Below are 19,306 nucleotides of genomic sequence, written 5' to 3'. Positions count from 1 at the left end.
GGGAGCGCGCGCCGGGCCGGAGGCGGCGTCCCATTGGCTGCCGGCCGCGGGCCCGGCGCATTGACGCGCACGCCGCGCCCCTCCGCCCGGCGCGCGCGGAACGCGTCCCGCGTCCCTATTGGCTGCCCGCCGCGTCCGTCGTCGGCGAACCCCGGGATTTTTTTTGCGGAGGTCGCGCCCTTTCATTGGTTGCTGCGCACGTCCATCGCGGCTTAAGCCGCGCCCCTTACACGTGAGTGGCGGGCGCCGCCGGCGCATCGCTCTCATTGGCTGCGCCGGCGGGGGAGGAAGGCCCGGGGGGCGGGGCTCCCGGCGGCCCCTTTGTGTGGGCGCCAGTCGCCGGCCGCGCTCCCGAGAAGCTGCTGCCGCCATTTTGTGCGCGCCTGTGTTCGCGCCCACCCCCGCCCGCCTTTCCGGGGGAGCGGCGGCACCGGGGACGCCCCGACTGTGCTGCCGGTCAGGTGAGGCGGAGCGGAGGCGCCGGGCCGCGCCGAGGGAACTACCGCCGGCGGCCGCCGCAGCCGTGAGGTCGCGTTGCTCGCAGGGGGAAGAAGCGGCAAGACGGAGCAAGGGGGGAAAAAACCTCCGGAGCTGCCCCCGAACAGGAGGAGGAGTCTCGGCGCCAGGCCCAGGCGCGGCACCGGAGGCGGCATGGAGAACTCGCAGCTGTGCAAGCTGTTCATCGGCGGGCTGAACGTGCAGACCACGGAGGCCGGGCTGCGGGAGCACTTCGCGGCCTACGGCACCCTCACCGACTGCGTGGTCGTGCTCAACCCGCAGACCAAGCGCTCCCGATGCTTCGGCTTCGTCACCTACTCGGCGGTGGAGGAGGCGGACGCCGCCATGGCCGCGTCCCCCCACGCGGTGGACGGGAACGCGGTGGAGCTGAAGCGGGCCGTGTCCCGGGAGGACTCGGCCAAGCCCGGCGCTCACGCGAAGGTGAAGAAGCTCTTCGTGGGCGGCCTCAAAGGGGACGTGGGCGAAGGGGACCTGGTGCAGCACTTCAGCCAGTTCGGCCCCGTGGAGAAGGCCGAGATCATCGCCGACAAACAGAGCGGGAAAAAGCGCGGCTTCGGTTTCGTCTACTTCCAGAACCACGACGCCGCCGATAAGGCGGCCGTGGTCAAGTTCCACCCGATCCAGGGCCACCGAGTGGAGGTCAAGAAGGCCGTGCCCAAGGAGGACATCCAGGCGGGCGGGGGAGGCGGCGGCTCCTCCAGGCCCTCCCGGGGAGGCAGAGGAGGAAGGGGTCGGGGCGGCGGCGGCTCCGGCAACCGGGATCACAACGGGCTTTCCAAAGGAGGCGGCGGCTACAACAGCTACGGCGGCTACGGCGGGGGAGGAGGCGGCGGGTACGGCTCCTATGGCAGCGGTTCCTACGGAGGCGGCGGCGGAGGGGGAGGCGGAGACTACGGCAACGGGTACGGCGGGTTCGGCAGCTACAGCCAGCACCAGTCCTCCTACGGCCCCATGAAGAGCGGCGGAGGAGGTGGAGGAGGGGGCGGCAGCTGGGGGGGCCGCAGTAACAGTGGACCGTACAGAGGAGGCTATGGTGGGGGAGGCTACGGGGGCGGCTCTTTCTGAGCTGGAGCCCCATACCCATTGATGGGGGGGCGTGGAGAGCCCTCCCTTCGATACGGGGCAGCTTCTAAATGGTTTCTCCCCTCATTCGCCGTAGGGCAGCTCCTTTTAAATGCCTCCCTGCTGTGGGAGCGGCTCCTAAATGCCCCCTGAGGGTCGCCTCTGCTGCCTGTGCCACTTCTTTCTCTCTGAAGATGGACTGGGCCCCACATACACATATTTTGTGTTACAGTCATTGATGGACTCTATTTTTTTATTATTACTTGGACCTTGGTCGTTTTTATACTAGCAACGAAAAATGTCTTGTTTTAATTTGTTTTTTGGGGGTTGCGGGGTGGGAAGTGTCTTGCTGATCTGGAGTAAAAACTGGGGAGGGTTGGGGGGAAGTTCCTTTGTTGTAAGGACTCGATGCCTGGATACTACGTTTTTTTCTACAAAAGCTACTCAGATCCCATGACTGACTTTTAACATTTCTGTAAAGGAGGAAAAAATGGTTTTTACGTTTTTTATTTTTTAAATAAATCATTGTGTTCATTGACCTTTACACGTCTAATTTTTTTCCTAGGATCAATTCCGCACGGTTTTAAGGCTTTCCTAGGTTTGAAGCAGGTGTTCTTCTGCTTTAAAAATCTCAGTGTACTTAGAGTAGTAAATATTTTGTTGCCAGTAAAGGTCCTGACTTTTTTGCTAGTGGCTTTCCAACACTCGACAGAGAAATTTTTGAAGTACTAATCCGTGGATGTGGTCTGTTTTTTAAATACTCGTTCTCACTTTGGCAGTTTGTGTGCATCCACCATCTTGTACTAGGCAGCTTGACGTGCCGACATGGTCAGTTTTTTCTGTAGGACTTTTTCATCAACGTATGTACTGTGTAGTTTTGAAGAAATAGTTTGTGTTAAGCATGTGCTTCATTCATATAAAATGTTCAGAATTTCTTATTGCTTAGTTTTCAAGTCCTTGGTTTGTCTGTGTGTGATTCCTTCCAGGAAAGGGTCGACATTTATCCCTTCTATTAAAGGCATACTCGTTTTCCTAGCCCCGGTTTAACAGATTTCACTCGGAACTATTGTCCTTCCTGAAAGTTCCCTGAGAACTCTCGCAGCTCCATCTGCTGTCAGGATGGCAGCCCCGTGCTGTGGGCTTCCTTAAAGCAGGAGTAAAACTGGCTTGCTGACGATTATACCAGACTTTGGAAAGTTATTTTATGCCACTAGATGACTGGTGTAGAATGCAGTGACATCTGCATGTGAATAAAGATGGGGTCCCTGGCTACTGGTTGGGTGGGGGGGGAAAAGGAATGGATTTGCAATACCTGCCTCAGCACGTAATTTAACAAATAACAATTGCAGTTGCCCGTATTTCAGAAAGTGGTGATCTAAACTGGACAAAGAGCTCTGAGAAGTGAGCCAGCAAGTGTACCAGTACCATAGGTGCCAGTTGTAAAGCAAAGATATCTGTGTAGTCTGCTTGATTAAAAAATGTATATTTGTAGCCCTTTCACGCAATAGAATTAAAGTTTGTTGTTTATTAAAAAGCATAATGTTTTAGGAGAAAACTGCCTTCCTGCATAGAAATATAGAATAGCAACGTTTATGGGTTTATGGATATCAAATAAAAGATTTGAATTCCTTATATGCTTGAGTGAGATTATGTATGATGTGGGGCATGCATTTAAAAAGTACAAAGTTATTTTGACTTCAGGTTTCTAAGCTCTTGGAATGCTGATGTTTCATGGGACTGCATCATAAAAGCTGCTTTTTGCTTTCCTCCAGATATGCAAGATATTAGGCATATAATTCCCACTGATTCCACTGAAAAGTTAAATGTGTAGGGCTTGGTGCTTCTGGGCTGAAGAATTTCGAATGAAATTTCAAGGTATTGTTACTATTTGTTATCAGTCTAACTTGATGATTTAAATTGAAATGAACTTTGATTTTATTAGAAGTAAAACTGCATCAGCCTAATTGCCTTTGTGAGCTTAAACAGGAGAACGTCTTGGTATCATCAGGCTTTAAACTGAGAGCTGAGTTTCCTCGTGATTGTGGTTGTTTATGGCTCTTATGGAGACTGGCTCTCTTTGGCTTAGCTGAGCTTTTATGAATAGGTTCAAAATAACTTGCTGTTTGCAATTATATTGTAATTTTTCTATCTCAAAAGCCTGTTAGTCACTGTTGTGCACCAGCATCTCTTATACATTGTTGTAAGTCAAGTTTCAGAGTTTGAGTTTATAAAACATTGCAAGTGCCAGCTCCTGTCCCTGCACAGCTTCAGGTGGTTTTATTTCAGCTCGCTGGACTTGAAGGCTTTTTCTGTACCTTTGCACTTTACAGCTGTGTTGGACAGTCATTCTTGAACTTCATCTGAAGCCCAGTTTTTGTGTTTTTAGCTGAAATGAGCAGCTCATGTGTTTTAGGTCATGTGTTAGTTTGGGGGTGTGATTTAGTCTTTGCAGTGTTGTTGCCTTAACCTTATGAAGGAACAGCCTGGCTTGCAGAGAAATAGTTAAATTCACTTTTGTGGTGTGTCTTATCATTTGATTTGGGAAGCTAAAGGTTTGTGCACCAACTATAGCTTTAAGGTATTTTCATGTTATGTGCTGTGACAGAATATGTTGATACTAGAAACAAGTAGGTTTTTAAAAAAGTGACTTTGTGAAATCTGACAATTTGGCAAGTGCTGTGCTGAAATGTGCTGTTACCTGTGTGCAGTAGTCCCTGTGGGACTAATGTGTGCTAGGACAAAGCGCTGATCCCAAAAATCGCATGTGGATTAGGGATAGGGTGCCTAGTGTCGCCCTCAAAAGATTGTCACCTGTTTAACCATGTTCTCTGGTGGCTTGAGCAGGTGGCACCTGCTCCGTGACCCCTGGTCTCTTGGGAGTGAGGATTTGTGATCCTGCAGGTGACATTGGAGAGGATCCTGGGAGCACAGGCTGGGGAAGGAGCAGCAATGCCAGGGTGTACCATGGAATACAGAGAAGTGCAGATCTGTATGGGTTGGCATTAAAGACACGGTGACTTCAAGACTCTTGGAATATAAACCTGTTTCTGGTACAGTTCCTAGTTATAAGAGATTTATTGATAAACCTTTGCTTATGTGTTTACAAGTATTTAATGATTTTCTGAGCCCTGGGTGGATTTGTCTGCATAGAGGTGCATAGGGAGAACTGAGCTGAAATAAGGTGTATAGCTGGCATGTAAATAAGTTTGTGACTTCACAGTTGCTTTAGGAAGGTAAGGAAGATAGAAATAAAGTAACTTTACTTTGCTGTTCCTTAGTTTGTAGTTGAGTTCTGAAATTCCTATGTCTAAAATTACCTTGGTAAGTTAATGGCCTTCTGTTCAGGACCAAATGCTCCATTGTGTTGATGTCACCTGTGAGAAATAGAAAATAAGAGCAATTAGTTTGCTTTCACCATTTAATACAGTAAAAATGTGGTAGTTTTCTTAAAACACAGATTTTTTTTTTTTATTTTTGTAATCTGCATGACCAAAATAGAATTCCCAAAACCAAACTTTTCAGACTACAGTGTCACTGAACTTGGTGTGTTGTGATGTACATATAGTTTTTTTATAGTAATGGGTGTTCATGTCTGCTCTAAAATATAATTTGTTCTTGACTTGTAAATTTTATTTGGCTAATAAAACTAGCCTAACTTACACTTTCATAATACTGACTAGTACTGCATTAAAAAGAAACACGCTAAACACCTGTAAATGCAGTGCAGTGATACTTGCACAAGTCTGTGGAAGTACCTGTTTGTTTTAACATCAGGTGCTGGAAAGGTGGCTTAGAACATGCTAACAGCTCAGACAGCTTCCACGGCAGTAAATCTCTGTGGGTCACTGCTGGTGTGACACACTTGCAAAATAAAAGCTGTGTCTTGTCCTGCAGGCTTCTGTAGTGTAACAGTCCTTACCTCCAGGACTGGGCAGGCTTTTGTGTTGAATGTTACGATAGCTGCAGTCCAGGCTCCAGTACTGGCTCTGGCAGTGCCGTGCTGCTCCCAGGAGCTCAGCCCTGTGGGAAGGTGGGGGTGTGCACAGCTGGGCACTGACAGGAGGTGTGCCTGAACTCTACCAGATACTTTGCACATGTGGACTTAACGGCCTGTGAAGCAGAAATACTTAAAATGGCTAAAAATGTAAAGTTCTCAAATGCTTTATGGTGTCCTCCTCCCCCTCACCTGCAACTGAGATCCTTGTAAAGCAAATTTTGCTTTCATTTGGCATTGGAAGGTCTAATTGGATGGTGTAGGTCAGAAAAGTGGTTTATTACCCTGCTCTATCAGCTGATACTGCCACCCCAACATGGCATTGCCACTGCTGCCAAAAAGGGTCTGAAATGCTGAGGACCTCAACCTCCCATTTGAGTGTGAAAAGAGAGCAGCTTCCTTTCTCTACATACCTCTGAATGTTTATTCTAAAATGAAAAAGCTTGGCCTAAATCATTATATTGATCATTAATCCCTAAAAAATAGCCCGAAGGACACCCCTCTGATGTGCACACAGTGAACAAAACACGGCATATTTTGTGACAATGGGGTTTTGCTCCTACAGTGTGTGAGAGGGTTGGGTTTCTGATAGAAGGCAGCTTATCCAAACCTTTAGATTAGGATTGTTTGACCTGTTGTAACTACTGTGGATTAGTGTTTATCGTGTAATCAACAGTTTATACCACATTTATGTGGTTTACGTTGTTACAGACCTTTTACTTTCTGAACTATTTGGAAGGAGGCATTTTCAGTGGTTTTTCAAATTCTATATGGGTAATACCTTGGATTAATATTAGGTGATTAAAAGTGTAACACCCAATTTTTAGTCTTTCACACTAGCCAGAGGCATACTTTACAAAACAATGGGTTATTTAACATGCATTGCATAATTGATTCTGTTATCTGGTGTATGTGTCCCTTAAAGATGAGTTTTCTGCTTGTTATTTTTGTATTTCTTAATGAATAAAGCAGTTGTATCCCTGCTTCACTTAAAAATGTATTTCACAATGCAAGCACACCACAAAGAGTTCTGAGCTAGCCTGAACAAGCACTATTTGCTTTTGTTGATGGGCATTTTTTAGGTCTCCTGTTGAAACATTACTGCTCTGTTATTTCTGGAATGTGCATTTATACACACACTCGTTACCTCTACTTCCACTTACCTTTAATGAGTATTTATTTGTGCTGTAATGTAAGCATTGCTGTTGATGAGTGTCAGATGTATATTTCTCATTACAAGATGAAAGTCTTCCTGCTATATATGTTTCCCTGGGAATTTTGTATTATTTACCTGTATATGAGGACTTGTAAAGGGCTAATGGAGTTGGGTGCTTTTCTTGTTGCTGTTCTCTTTGACAAATCCTAGTCTTTTTACCTTCTCTGCTCCCAGAACACTCACCAATTTCTATTATATATAAATGGGTGGAAATAGTCACTTTTGAACTGATACCTCTTGTTCATATGACTCTCAGAGTGTTTTAATCCTATAAAATCTATATTCCCCTTAAAAACATCTCTCTGGGAAAATGGATAGTGGGAACCCTGAAAGAAGAACAGCTGTTAAGCTGCAGTTCATTGCAGAAGAGAGCCATTCTTCAGATTTTTCTTTTTCCTGTATTGCCTGCTGAATAGTCTGAACAGTTAAAAAGATGGTACAGTTCAGGTCTAGCAAAAGAAAAAAATACAGCCAGCCTAAAAACCAAAATTCAAGTACTGTTCTCTGTGGTTCAGCCTTTGCCAGTAGGAGTCCTAACCTAAAGCTTCAACAGCATTTTTTAGAGTACATTCTGAGTGTGGTTAATCTTGGTGTAACTTTTTTCTAAAAGTCTTTGAGGCAAAGCTGCAATGTTGCCTGTTGTTGTTACAGTAAACGTCAGGCTTAGAGCCCTGGCTATTCTCAGATTGTCAGCCATCCAAGGAACCAAAGCTCCTTAACTTGGAAAACTAGATGTCAAGCCCAGGCAGACTAATAATGCCATCTGTCTGAGGCATCTGGATATTAACCCTCTTAGCATGATGCTTACGGTTTCATTCCCAAATGCTTTCGCAGATGGAAAATACAGATTTGAAAGAATAGCTCTTCTTAAAAAAAAAAAAAAAAAAATTGGGCTATATTGAGCTGTGTACAATTTTGGTGCATATTATATTCACCAAACTACTATAAATACCTCTTTTCATGAGTAATGCAGTGAGGAATCTATGCCAGTTTAGAAGGGAATTACATTTCTGGCTGGAAATATGTCAAGATGCACATTTGCTCACCACCATCAAAGTACCAATCACTGATTAACATTGCAGAAAAATTCCTTAGAAGCAAAATGAGCTGACCAATCTGAAAGTACATAATTTGTTCAAGTGCTACTTTGTACCATGGAATTGCCAACTGGCTTGTCTCACAGAAGCCCTCTTCTCCTGGGAATGCTCTTTGAATTTAAAGACATGCAAAGCCACACATCTGAAAACACACTGTCAGTCTGTAATCTAGTCAGTATAAAAGATGAGTACCATCTCAGTCTCTTCTGTCATTTCTGTAATTTTTGTTGCTTTCTGTAGCTTTACAATGGATTTTCCGTTTTTTGTAAGAAAATTTGCTTTCCACAGAACCCTGGGGGGAAGGAAGCATGATTGTAGTCACTGCAGGCACTGCCTGGGAAGGAGAAAGTTCTGGAATACTGAACCTGTTTGCAGCACAGGCATGGATTAAAGCAATGCTAGGTAAAATGCACAAGTAGTTTGGGGCTGGAAGTTCATGTGCTTTTTACTTTGTGGATCAATAATCTTGTTTTTTTACTGTACACTAAACCAGCTCCAGCGGGAAGCCTCCCTCTCCCAGCCACACACCCTGATGAACAATTTGCAGCATGGGCAGGGCATGGCCCTGGGGGGAGGCTGTGCTTACCTTGTTATTGTATACAAGCACAGCACTACCGGCTGTGTTTTGAATAGTTTACTCCAATTTCATCCTCCAGATCCCCTCCCTCCTCAGAAGGGATGTCCTCTGGTTTCAGGCTCACTGGCTCTTCCTGGGCTGGGTCACAGCATTGTGAAAGATTCCTGATGCTAAATCCCTGATTCTCTCCTTGTGCTTATGCAGTACCTTTTCAGGTTTTAGTAATCTTTTAAGTTTACTGGGTAAGAAATTTGGCCAAAGTCCTTCACTGTGATATTTCATTTGAACTTGTTTGTTTTCTTTCCACCGCTGCTGCAATAATGATGCTCTGTTTGTTGGAAAGAGCTCCTTTGAGACCTGATTGCAAGGTCAGGACTTCTCCCCCAAGATCACTACTGGACTGCAGGATGTTTGGAGTTGTCACTGCTAATGCCTCTTGCATAGGGTGGTTAGCAACAGCATTCTGCAAGGGTAGTGCCAGCTTTCTGCTGTTACTTCCATGGAGGAGAGTCCTCCTGAAAAAGAGAAACGCCCAGGAGCACAGGGAGCTCCAGCCCCTGCAGTCAGTGTGCCTTTTCCCTCTAGGCCCATTCCTCCATTACTTTCAGCACTCTTAAATGCAGGCAAATAATTTTTTTCTCAAATGACATCATTTAGATGTTATGAGAATTTGCTTTTACTCAACCAGCATCAGTTAAAACCTCAACTTCCTCTGTGTGGTATCAATTTTACTTTTAAATCTTTGAGGCGTGAGCTTGGCGATGAATCAGCACCACGTGTATTTTGGAAATGTTACGATGGCTTTGGGTGTAGGTGGTGGCAACAGGGAGCCCTTGTTTTTGGAATACTGGGGAGTCAGATGAGAGGGAGTTGGGCAACATCACCTTTGAAAGGAAGAGCTGGGGTTTTTTTATTGCTGGAGCTGCTCTGTGCCAAAAGTGTTGCAACGAGCTGATGCCATGCAATCTCTGATGCCTTTTTAAAGTGTGGTTTTTTTTCTTTCACAGGGTGCACTTCTGTGTGAATGAGAGGATGGGAAAGCTGAGCCCTGAAAAGCACACCACAAAAGTCGAGTAAGTGAACAGAAACCTGAGCCGAGCCCCTGACATACAGTTCCTACTCTGAATAAACTATGGAATATTGAACAGAAAAAGAGCTTTGCCCAGAAAATACCAGGCAAGATAATGAAGGTCAGTCTGTTACCTGTGAGGAAGATATGCTGCCTGAAACAGTTTTTTCTGTTCTGGTAAAATAATGTGCCTGCAGAAACAATCCTGTTTAAATTTTTGTGTATGGCATCTGTGGATTTCACTCATTTGTGTTGATGCTGCAGCACATTATGTTACAATATGAGGGTGGTGGGCTGTGTTTCTTGGTTTTTGCAAAGAGCAAGAAATGAAATGTTTAAAAAAATTCCAAGAAGAGGGCAAGACAAATGAGTGTACAGGGAATAACAGTAACAAGAGTCTTGGGTTGTGGTGTTGAGATCCTGAATGGGAATGTTTGTTTATGCTGTTCCGTCTAAGTTATATTATACAAATATTAATTAAGCCATACATCTTTATGAAGCATATGGATAATTTCCCCTTATTACAGAAGGTAGTAAGGAAACATTAAGGGTTGTATTTTAAAGATGAAGAATCACATTAAAATTATATCTGATTAGAAAAATTTTGGTTTAAAAAATCACACTTTTTGGTCCATAGCTTAAACTTTTTCTCAAGTTCAGTCTTTTTCTGAGCCTGTAGCAAGAACTGTACAGTCAGTAGGTGCAGACTAAGGAGGCAGAGAGACTTGGTAACATTTAGGCAACTGAATACCGGCCTTTGCCTTTGTTCTAGTGCCCACAAGAGTTGTTTTTACAGCTTTCTTCCTGATTTTCTTTTCATTTTGAGCACTAAATTCTAAACAATAAAATCAATCTGAAAATCTTCCTGCAGATTTCTGATAAATATGTAATATGACTGCAGGGCAGGAAGTGTGTGCCTCTGACAGAGGTGACTGCGGGTGACATCCGTGACTGATGCTCCAGGAAGGAGTCAGGAGAGCAGCAGTAAGAGCATTTTCAGCTGCTGGGTAACTGCTGTGTAGCTGAGAAGTGGAGTGGCTCATGCCCCAGAAATCACAGATGGGGGTGAAGATGGTCAGGGGTCGCTGCCCTAAAGGTGGTAATGTTATTATGAAATTGTTGCAATAAACCCACTATTTGTAGGAAGTGTGATTTATACAAAAGACTAAAGGAAAACAATGTTCTGAATGTTCTAATGTTCTGAAGCTGGATTGTGCTGGCCTGCACAAGCAGGAGCACGGGAGTGGGATGGGTGCCAGCAGAGGGCAACAGCCCGGAGCGCTGCTGGAGGCTGGTGGCTCCTGCAGCATCTCCACCGGAATGCACATCCCGGGGGGAATGCTGGCCTGGGTGCTCCAGCCCCTGCTCTACCCATCACATGCTTTAGAAAACAGTGCTCCGGTGGGAGTCTCTTATCCTTCAGCTGCCAGAACATCCCTGGTTCCAGCCCTGGGAAGGTCCTTACCTGGGAGCTCTCCCAGAGCATCCTTTTGAGCCTTGTGAGCACTTGGATTCCTGTCAGCTGCTGCAGTAGGTAAATTGTGGCTGCTGATCTGGTTTTGTTACTGAATTCTAGCAGCAGCTGGGCAGCAGATACCCTCAGGACTCCTCTGCTGAGGCACCTCCATCTCCAGGTCCTTTGGGAGCCAGTACCTGAGTACCACCTTCAAGTGACTGCAATTGGCCTGGGAGCTACCAAGGCAGCTATTCCAGCAGATACCCTATATATTGCTTTTCTTATATTAATCTCCTTAAAGAACCTTTTCTAAGAAAGCATATGGTCTAAATACAGATCTGTCTAAATGAGTATCTATTTAATTAGGATGACAAAATAAGTTTATTTATAAGGGACTCCTGGAGATGATCTGGTCCAAAGAACCCTCAAAGCAGGACCACCTTCAGGGAGAGATCAGTTTGGTCACTCAAAGATAAATATATATACATAATATATGCATTGAAAAAATATATATGTTTATATATATCAGCATATATTTTTATCTAAATATCTGTATCTCTCGAAAAAAACAGAATGAAAAATAATTTAGGCTGTGAAGATGCAGCTTTAGAAGCTTCTGTGAATGCAGTGTTTTATTTACACCTTTCCCAGCTCTTCAATGCTGAAACCATAGATTTTTGAAGAAAGTTGATGAATAATTTAGTGGAAGATATTATGCAACTAAGCAGGGGAGCTGCTGAAGATAGGAAATTGCTTGATATGGGTTTCTGGAGCCTGAACATTGGTACATACTTGGAAACGGGTATGTACAGGGGAGTGAAGTGTTCCTGAATTGTTTGCACTGTATCCAGGCTGGATGATCCAGTGATTCACAACTCTTGCAGTTTGCCTTGCAGAACTAAGAAGGATTTTTCCCAATTTGATGCCATTTGCTCTCTGCTGGGTTTCTGGGAGGTGAAATGACCTTTCAGGCTTCTGCAGAGGCTGTGGAGATTGACAAGGTGCTGTCTGATTGTACTGGGGCTCTTCACAGAATTAAATTCTCATAATCACTTGGTGTCCTTTCCTTATAACCTCAGCATTAAACCAGCTGCTGCATTTTGGGCCAGGAGAGAGTTTTGGATCAGATTGGTAGGGATTGTTTTTATTCCCTCCCTTCATGCCACTTTTATTGAAGAAATTCCTTGCTGCTGTGGAGACACTGGCAATGCTTTTCTTTCCTGTCTCCCTGAGGCTCCTTGGAATTGGGGGGTTTGGTCTTTCACTGTAGATCTGAAAATTGTCACAGGAATCTGGAAAGGTTTTGATGGGCTGAGGGATGGTGGGACTGGCTGGAACAGGTGTTTTGGGGACCTTTCTACTCTGAGAACTGGTTATATGGTTTTCAGTGATCAAAGGTAGATTAGATGTAGGAGTAATTTTCGACTACTTGAGACTAGGAATTGTTGAAAGAGGCTGGAAAAATTCCACCCATCAGGTGTCACTAATTCCTTTTTAGCTGAGTGCTTTATCAAGATACCAATCTTTGCACTTAAAAACAAACAAGAAGTTTTTGTCTTGGGGTTGCTACCAAATCATGATTATTTTGCAAGACTGCTGTAAAGATAATCTCTGATTACTGGAACATGCTTTTGTCCCACTCCAGCAAGGATTATTCAGTTTTGCTTGTCTGTCACTGTACCTTTCAGGATTTGCAGAATCCAGTGGTACACAAGCCTGTGGGGCAAAGCATGTAAGAAGGTTGGATTCAATTTAGGTGCTTAGCTCCCAGGTTGACTGGAGTGAGATGTAAATTTTTAAGGTGAAAGCCTAGTATTTTGTTATTGAAAAACTTTGTGTTAATAAAAATACACAGGCACTTTGCAGCAGTTTCAGGACTTGTTCTTGTATCTGGACTTTTTATGATTACTGAGGATTTACTCAGAAAAAACAAGCTCCAGCCCTCATTTCCAAGGTAAATTCTACTATTTTTATATAGTTCCTTTTTCTTGCTTTGAGCTTGTGTCTTGCAGTTTTGCATGTTGTGCATCAATAGTGTAAGACTGGACATGGGGAAAGTACTCGAGGATCTGGATGTTTTAAACTGATAGTTTAGCAGGATTCTCTAGGGAAAATGAAGGCATTTTACCTGGATTCTGTGTGAGGTTTGACTTCATGGCTTTATCTGTATTTCTTCTGTTTATGGGTAGGCTGCCAAATGGTGTTTAAATAGCAGGACTCCCAATCCCCGTGTGTCTTTGATAGAGTCCTTTAAGTTTCAGGTGTGTTAAGTTTTCTTACCTGAAGAATTAGGGTGATGAGTAGTTAAGATTCTCAACAAGCTTTTGAAACCCTCCTGTGGAAGGCACAATAGAATCTGTTCATCACTGCTGATAGGTTTTAAAAAGATGCATGAAACTTGGGCTGAGGACATGGCCTGAGGAGAAATATACAAGAGTGAGGTAATTTTATTTACCAAAGAGATGAAATGGCATCTTCAAAGAGAAATCTCTTGATACTTCTAGTTATTTCTTCCTTTTGCACAAGAACATTTTGTGAATGGATGAGTAATGAAGAAGGCAAATGTTTCTTGTCTTTAATACAATTAACCTCTAAGGCCTCACTGGTGCAGAATACAACTGAAAATAATCTTTTAATAAAATGAAGGGGGGAAAAGATTTATGTAGAACTCTGTGCATTTGTATCAATTGGAATAGAAATGACAAATGTAATTTAGTTCAGTGCTTTAGGCTAAAAACCACCTGCAGTGGAGAAGGACCCATATTGCCTATGCAGGGTGTATTTGGCCAGATAGATTGCATAAAGGACAGGAAGGCTTTGATAAATGGGGGAACTGGAGGCAAGATCCCGCTTTCTGCGGTGGGAGTGGGGAGACTTCGGAGGGCTGGGACTCTCTCCTTCCTCACCATCACCGCTCCTCTCCTGCGCTGCCCCGTGCGCGGGCTTCACCTCGGCGCTGGGGATGTTCAGCCACCAAAACTTTTGTCCAGTCCGCAGATCGCAGGGATTGAAGCAGCTCGGGCCGCACGGAGGACAAGTCCCGGGCAGCGGCAGCGCGGTCGGCGGGCGGGCGGAGGGATGGATGCCGGGCCCGGGAGCTGCCCCGCGGGGCCGGCGCTGCCCGTCCCGCTGCCGGCGGGTCCCGCTCGGGGCCGGGCCGGCTCGGGGCCGCCCTGACCTATTTGGCTGCCGCACGGGGCCGCGCCGGCGGCGCCCGCCGGGGCCGGGGTGCGGAGGGCGCTCTCGGGGCGGTGCGGGGCGGTACTGCCGTTGCCCGGAGACGCTCGCAAGCCCCGCCGAGGAGGGGAGGGGAGGAGAGGGGAGGGGAGGGGGCTGCGCGGCGGCGGCAGCGGCAGTCGGTGCAGCGGGCGCGCCCGGCACGCAGCGCTCCGCTCCCGCAGGAAGCGGCCCGCGGCGGGGGCGGCCGCTCGCAGCCATGCCGGGCCCGGGGCGCTGAGCCGGCCCCGCCGCCGCCCCGCACGATGGAGGAGGAGAGGTGGGTACCGCCGCCAGCCTTTGTGTCCGCCCGGAGCGCTGCGGGATGGGGATGCCCTTCCCCGGGGTGCGAGCCGTGCGGGGCTGTGCGCAGGAATGCGGGGCGCGGCTGCGGGGACCCCCGCTGGTCGCCGCCGGCAGGAATGCCTCCTGCCGTGGGCGCCTGCGATGCTCGTGGATGTTGCAATGTCATGGTGACAGGCGGCTTCGCCCCGCGCCGAGGCAGCGGAGGGCTTTCCGTGGGACGTGTTTGGGGTATAATGAAGGACGTGAGGGAGGCAGGTCGGGGGGTGTTCGCTAAAATGGAGGTGCGGGGCAGGGGACTGGGGTGCCGGGCAGGGGGGTGGGATGCCGGACAGAGGGGTGGGATGCAGGACAGGGGGGTGGAGAGCTGCCCCGCCGGCACAACGCGCTGGGTTTGTGAGTGCCCTGCCTACGCCTGGAACCTCAGGCAGCCGACTTCGGCATTCCGCTCAAGACAGACTAGCTGATGTTTGCTGCTTTTCTGAGTCACGAGTGAAAACCCACATCGTCCGTGGATCCTTTGGGGTCGGTTTTCCTGCCGGCGTGCGTGGAAGCCGGGCGCTGTGCGGTGTTAGGGCAGTGCAGGGGATCCCGCTCCTTCTTCGCATGGTAGCCGGGCCGTGTAGACTTTATTTCCTGCCAGGCAACTGTTTTGCTCCACAACCTGCGTGAAGAAGTGTTTACCGAGTCGACCTAATGTCCACTGAACCCATAAAAGATAATATTCTGCGCAGGGACCTCGTGCATGCCAGAGAGATGTTCAGTGTTTTGGCTCTGCCCTCATTACTCCTCTCTGTCAGGTGCCTTTTGCACACTAGAAGCTACTTGTGCTTCTTCAAACGAAACATTAAACTGGTCTGGGTTTTTTTACAGTATTTTTTTAAGAACAGGATATGCTGAGTGCTTCCTTTTGTGCTGGTGACCTTGCCGGGGATGGGGGAACAGAGAGGGGGCTTGACCTGCTGGTAAGACTAAATATCAGGGCTTGACAGGAGTTTTGTTTAAATATGATACATTAGAAAATTAAGCTGGAGTCAACCCCCAAATTCTGGAAATCTTCCTTCTGTTGAGGGAAAACATTCACAGCCGCCTGTAGGAGTTGTTTTCCAAGCTCCAAAGGGCAGCTTCCTACCCTTCTGTGACTCAAGAGTTGCAATTGTTTGTGTATTTAATGTGCAAAACCTTTCATCCTGCCACATTTTTCATTCTAGGGCTTCTGCTTCTCTTAATGGTGTGAACAGTCACCTCTGAACATTAATTCAAATATTAATTAATTTCAAGGGACTTGAGATCTTAGTTTTTGTCATGCTAGATGCCAGCTCATGGAATGGGATTTCCTTTTCTTGTGGTTTTTTTTTCTTTTTTTTTCTTTTTTTTTCTTTATTTGTATAAATGAGCCTGTGTTTGAGGAAATGGAACAGAGCTGTTTTGATACCCCAGGCTGGGCTCATCCTTGGCACAGTTGTTTGTTACTTTTTTTTTTATGGCTACCAGCAATGGTCTCATTTTGATTGGAGACCTTTTTCTGTGGATAGAACAGTGAAAAAGCCACTGGAAAATACCTGGACTGTTTTACCTTACCCTTTTTTTTCCAGACCATCTGGTTTTAGGGCATGAAGGACTAGCCCCATCAGCATGTTCTCTGCCTCTGGAAGTGAGGAATGATTACCCAAATTGCTGCTTTCATTTCTAGTTTTCGAGAAGAGGAAGGTGGTCCTGAACTGGTGTGGGCAGTAATGATGTGGTGTTTGACTCTTGGCAAGAAAAGCTGGAAATATTCACCTGCTTTCTGGTTCAAAAGGGCATGGTGTGTGTGGGGCTGTGCTGAGGCTGCTTTGGCTGCTTGGAGCAAGTCCTGGGAGGAGGTGTTCAAAAATGACCTTGGTGGGCGAGCACCGTGGGCTCGGTCTGCGCTTGTTGCTGTGCTTTTGCCCCACATTTCAACTCAGATCTGTGTTGGGCAGATTGGTCCTCAAATTTTACACTTGGTGGCTTTCCTTATGGCAGAGTTCCCCCTGGTTTTTAATATTATTGCATTTTCCATTTCTGTGGTCGGTGAGGATCCGTGTGGTTGGTGCTCACTTCACCTCTGACTCTGGTCCTGAGCCTGCCCAGACTCAAATATCCTGTTAACTTGCACACCCAGGATGTTCAGTGGTATCATGTGCCCGTGGCATTGCACATGAGCAGAAGCACCTGAGGGCAAGGGAGATTTAACCTGAAACATTCACACGTGGCAATAAAGTATTTCCGAGTCCTGCTTTTCTTTTACTGTGCTGATAGTAAAATGATGGCACTTCTATTTTATGGAGAAATTGCATAAGGCTTACAGTTAGTCATGATACTCTGGTTCTGAATTTGCAAGATGTTTTTGAGTTTGCATAGAAAAAAACCCTCTGGAATGTTATTTTTTTTGTTAAAATATTAAAACACCTGTGGTTTTATATTTAAGTGAAGGTAGTCTGTGGTATTCAGTTTGAGAAATACAATATTTGTCTTTGAAAGCAAATAGTATTGTCATATTTGAGTTATTTTGTGTTGTTTCCATTAGTGTCAGCAAAGACTTTTCTTCTCACTAGTTCCCAAAGTCTTCTTTCCCCCTGAGGTCTCCTTTGGTATGAATACCCTTTTAGGGATCTGCTGTATGCCAATTGTGTGTTTTCCTAAGCTAACGTCTCCATGTTGATCTAGGCACTGAAAAAAATCAACGAAATAGGAAAATAATACTGCTATTAAAAGAAAAATAATCCTTTCCATTTCACTGCCTCCCATATGTTTTAATGATAATGCATTTCTCTGAAATCCTCTCAAAACCCAGTTCAGTATGTGGATCCCTTCAGTCACAATTTTTTTAATGTCTTTGTATGTACCTAAAGACAAATTCAGAAATTGAGATTTTTATAATTATGCCATTACACTGACATGTTTTCCTTAATGTGTCTGCCTGAATAGAGGAATAAAACTATTGGGCATAATGTATTAGTCCTGCGATTTGGGGTGTTGATTCTAAACAGAGAATTAGGCCAGTTAAAGTAAAATTATTTTTCATTGTGCTTAGACTAAAACTAAGACAAATTTTGGTCTCAGCTGATTTTTGTAGCAGTATTAAAGTTTTCAAGACCACTAACTGCTATCAGGCATCTGTCAGGTTTTTAGACCAGAGTGATGTCAAACCTCTCAGAAACTGTAGATTAAAATTTGCTGGTGATGATTCTTACATATCCCCCAAAGAAGCTCCACAGGCTTTGGAAATTTGTGGTTAGCAGGCACTTTTAAGTTAATCCAGGGGTGTGAAGCTGCTACAGAGGTGCTGGATTGCCCGTGCAGGACGCTGAGCCCAGCTGGGTCTTTGGCCCAGCTTGTGGTGCTGAAGCTCTGCGGTGTTAGGGACCAATGAGCAGAGCAGAGCTCAGCCTGTGGTGCTCAGGCAGGAGGGGAGAGCAGCTCCCAGAGACCCTCCAGGGATGCACAGTGGGATGAGGCTGGGCTGGACATGTCTGGTGTCCCATCACCTCCCCAGTGACAGAGCCTGGTGGAGGGGGACCTCCGTGGTGTTCATGTTGGGTTAGGAGCTGAGCCTGGAGGCTGTCGTCCCAGAAACATGAGCAGAACCTTGCCCTTCTGTGCTCTGAAGGAGAGTGCATTTGAGATCTGCCCTTCCTTCAGGGTGGACTCCTGGCTCCCATAAATCCAGTGTTAGAATTGGATTTGGCAGAGCTGGGATTTTTGTTCCTGGGGTTTACCAGCTCTCTGCACAGCAATAATCTTGCCAGGGGACAGTTTATCTCTAAGGAAGGCTTTTATTCTTTCACACAATCTACAAGGACATCTGTAATTATTGCTGGTAACTAAGGCAACCCAACTTTATAAAATTGATACACGCGGGCAGCAGAATGATGGGGTATGGGTTTTTAAAATACCTTTCTGTCAGCTGGGTTGTGGCCACACTTGGGCAGGAGCTGGGCTGTGAACCCTGGCAACCTGAGCCCAGCTCTGCTAGGGGGTCCTGGAAAGGAGGAACACAGTGTCAATGGGGTGGTGATTAGCTTCACTGGCTTAATTGGGGACTCTCAAATAGGGGTTCATTTCTTCTACTTGGGGACATCATTGAAAGGCCACGCAGGAGGGGGCAGTGGGGTTGGCACTGTGTGAAACTAAGAGCCTCTCTGCTCATTTTAGGAGCATACTGCTGTGTCTCTAAAGAGGATGTTCATCTGGCCCAGGGAAATTAAATCATTTGTCCATTCAGTCAGTGCACGGCCTCGGATAGCCCAGGAATAGAACAAATTGCTCCTGGCAGCTGGCTCAGAGTCCTGCTGCTGTAGTGGGACATCAGCTTGGCAAACGTGGGGGCCATGTCCCTGTGGTCATGGGGTGCAGGGGCTCTACCATGTCCAGTTGGTCTTGGCTGGTATCTTTGATCAGAGGACCCTATTCCTCCTTTGCTTTAATCCATTAAAATAACAACAGTGTAATAAATGTAATAATTGTTAGCGTCGTGGCAGGACAAATCTCAGAAAAGGCTGTGAAATGTAATGGTTTGGTCTTCTCCGGGGCTGCTTTTGCTTTTTGTCAGGGTGCATTTGCTTGGAGCATTCAGGTTCTTGCATTTTTATGTTGGAAATGTGTCAGTGATCTCTGAGAGTATGTGCATGGAAGTGTAAAATATCTCTCCCAGATAAAATCATCCTCTGTCTGTTACTGGAACACAATTCTATGGTAGCTGAATCAGCTACCAGCTGAATCTTAGAGATGAGTTAAAGGCTCTTAGCCATTAATTCTTCAAATTAGTTTTTT

General features: G+C 46.1%; 2 protein-coding genes across 11 annotated transcripts in view; both read left to right on the top strand.

Moving 5' to 3' along the window:
• Positions 1-279: 279 nt before the first annotated feature.
• Positions 280-10,586, top strand: HNRNPA0 (heterogeneous nuclear ribonucleoprotein A0). 6 transcript variants are annotated; one of them, XM_068205802.1, is made up of 3 exons: positions 280-1,421; positions 9,473-9,538; positions 10,436-10,586. In XM_068205802.1, exons 1-3 carry the CDS (start codon positions 652-654, stop codon positions 10,455-10,457), a joined length of 858 nt encoding a protein of 285 aa, XP_068061903.1. In that variant the 5' UTR covers positions 280-651; the 3' UTR covers positions 10,458-10,586. The 6 variants fall into 6 exon arrangements, with proteins under 6 accessions (XP_068061903.1, XP_068061902.1, XP_068061904.1 ...); XM_068205803.1 differs by having other exon boundaries at positions 281-1,489; XM_068205801.1 differs by lacking the exons at positions 9,473-9,538; positions 10,436-10,586 and adding an exon at positions 3,354-6,559 and having other exon boundaries at positions 280-1,489.
• A 2,686-nt stretch (positions 10,587-13,272) lies between these two features.
• KLHL3 (kelch like family member 3) overlaps positions 13,273-19,306 on the top strand; it is a 45,947-nt gene continuing 39,913 nt past the window's right edge. Inside the window, exon 1 of one of the 5 annotated variants that reach the window (XM_068205793.1) lies at positions 13,273-13,431. In XM_068205793.1, coding sequence (XP_068061894.1) covers positions 13,382-13,431 — 50 coding nt within the window. In that variant the 5' untranslated portion in view covers positions 13,273-13,381. Of the gene's footprint in view, positions 13,432-14,337; positions 14,487-19,306 lie in introns of those variants that run through there. The other 4 variants (XM_068205797.1, XM_068205794.1, XM_068205796.1 and 1 more) reach the window with 4 other exon arrangements.

The sequence above is a fragment of the Anomalospiza imberbis genome, chromosome 15 (assembly GCF_031753505.1).
Source record: "Anomalospiza imberbis isolate Cuckoo-Finch-1a 21T00152 chromosome 15, ASM3175350v1, whole genome shotgun sequence".
Lineage (NCBI taxonomy): Eukaryota > Metazoa > Chordata > Aves > Passeriformes > Viduidae > Anomalospiza > Anomalospiza imberbis.
Note: the sequence above shows the minus strand (reverse complement) of the source record. Positions and strands in the feature narration are given on the sequence as shown.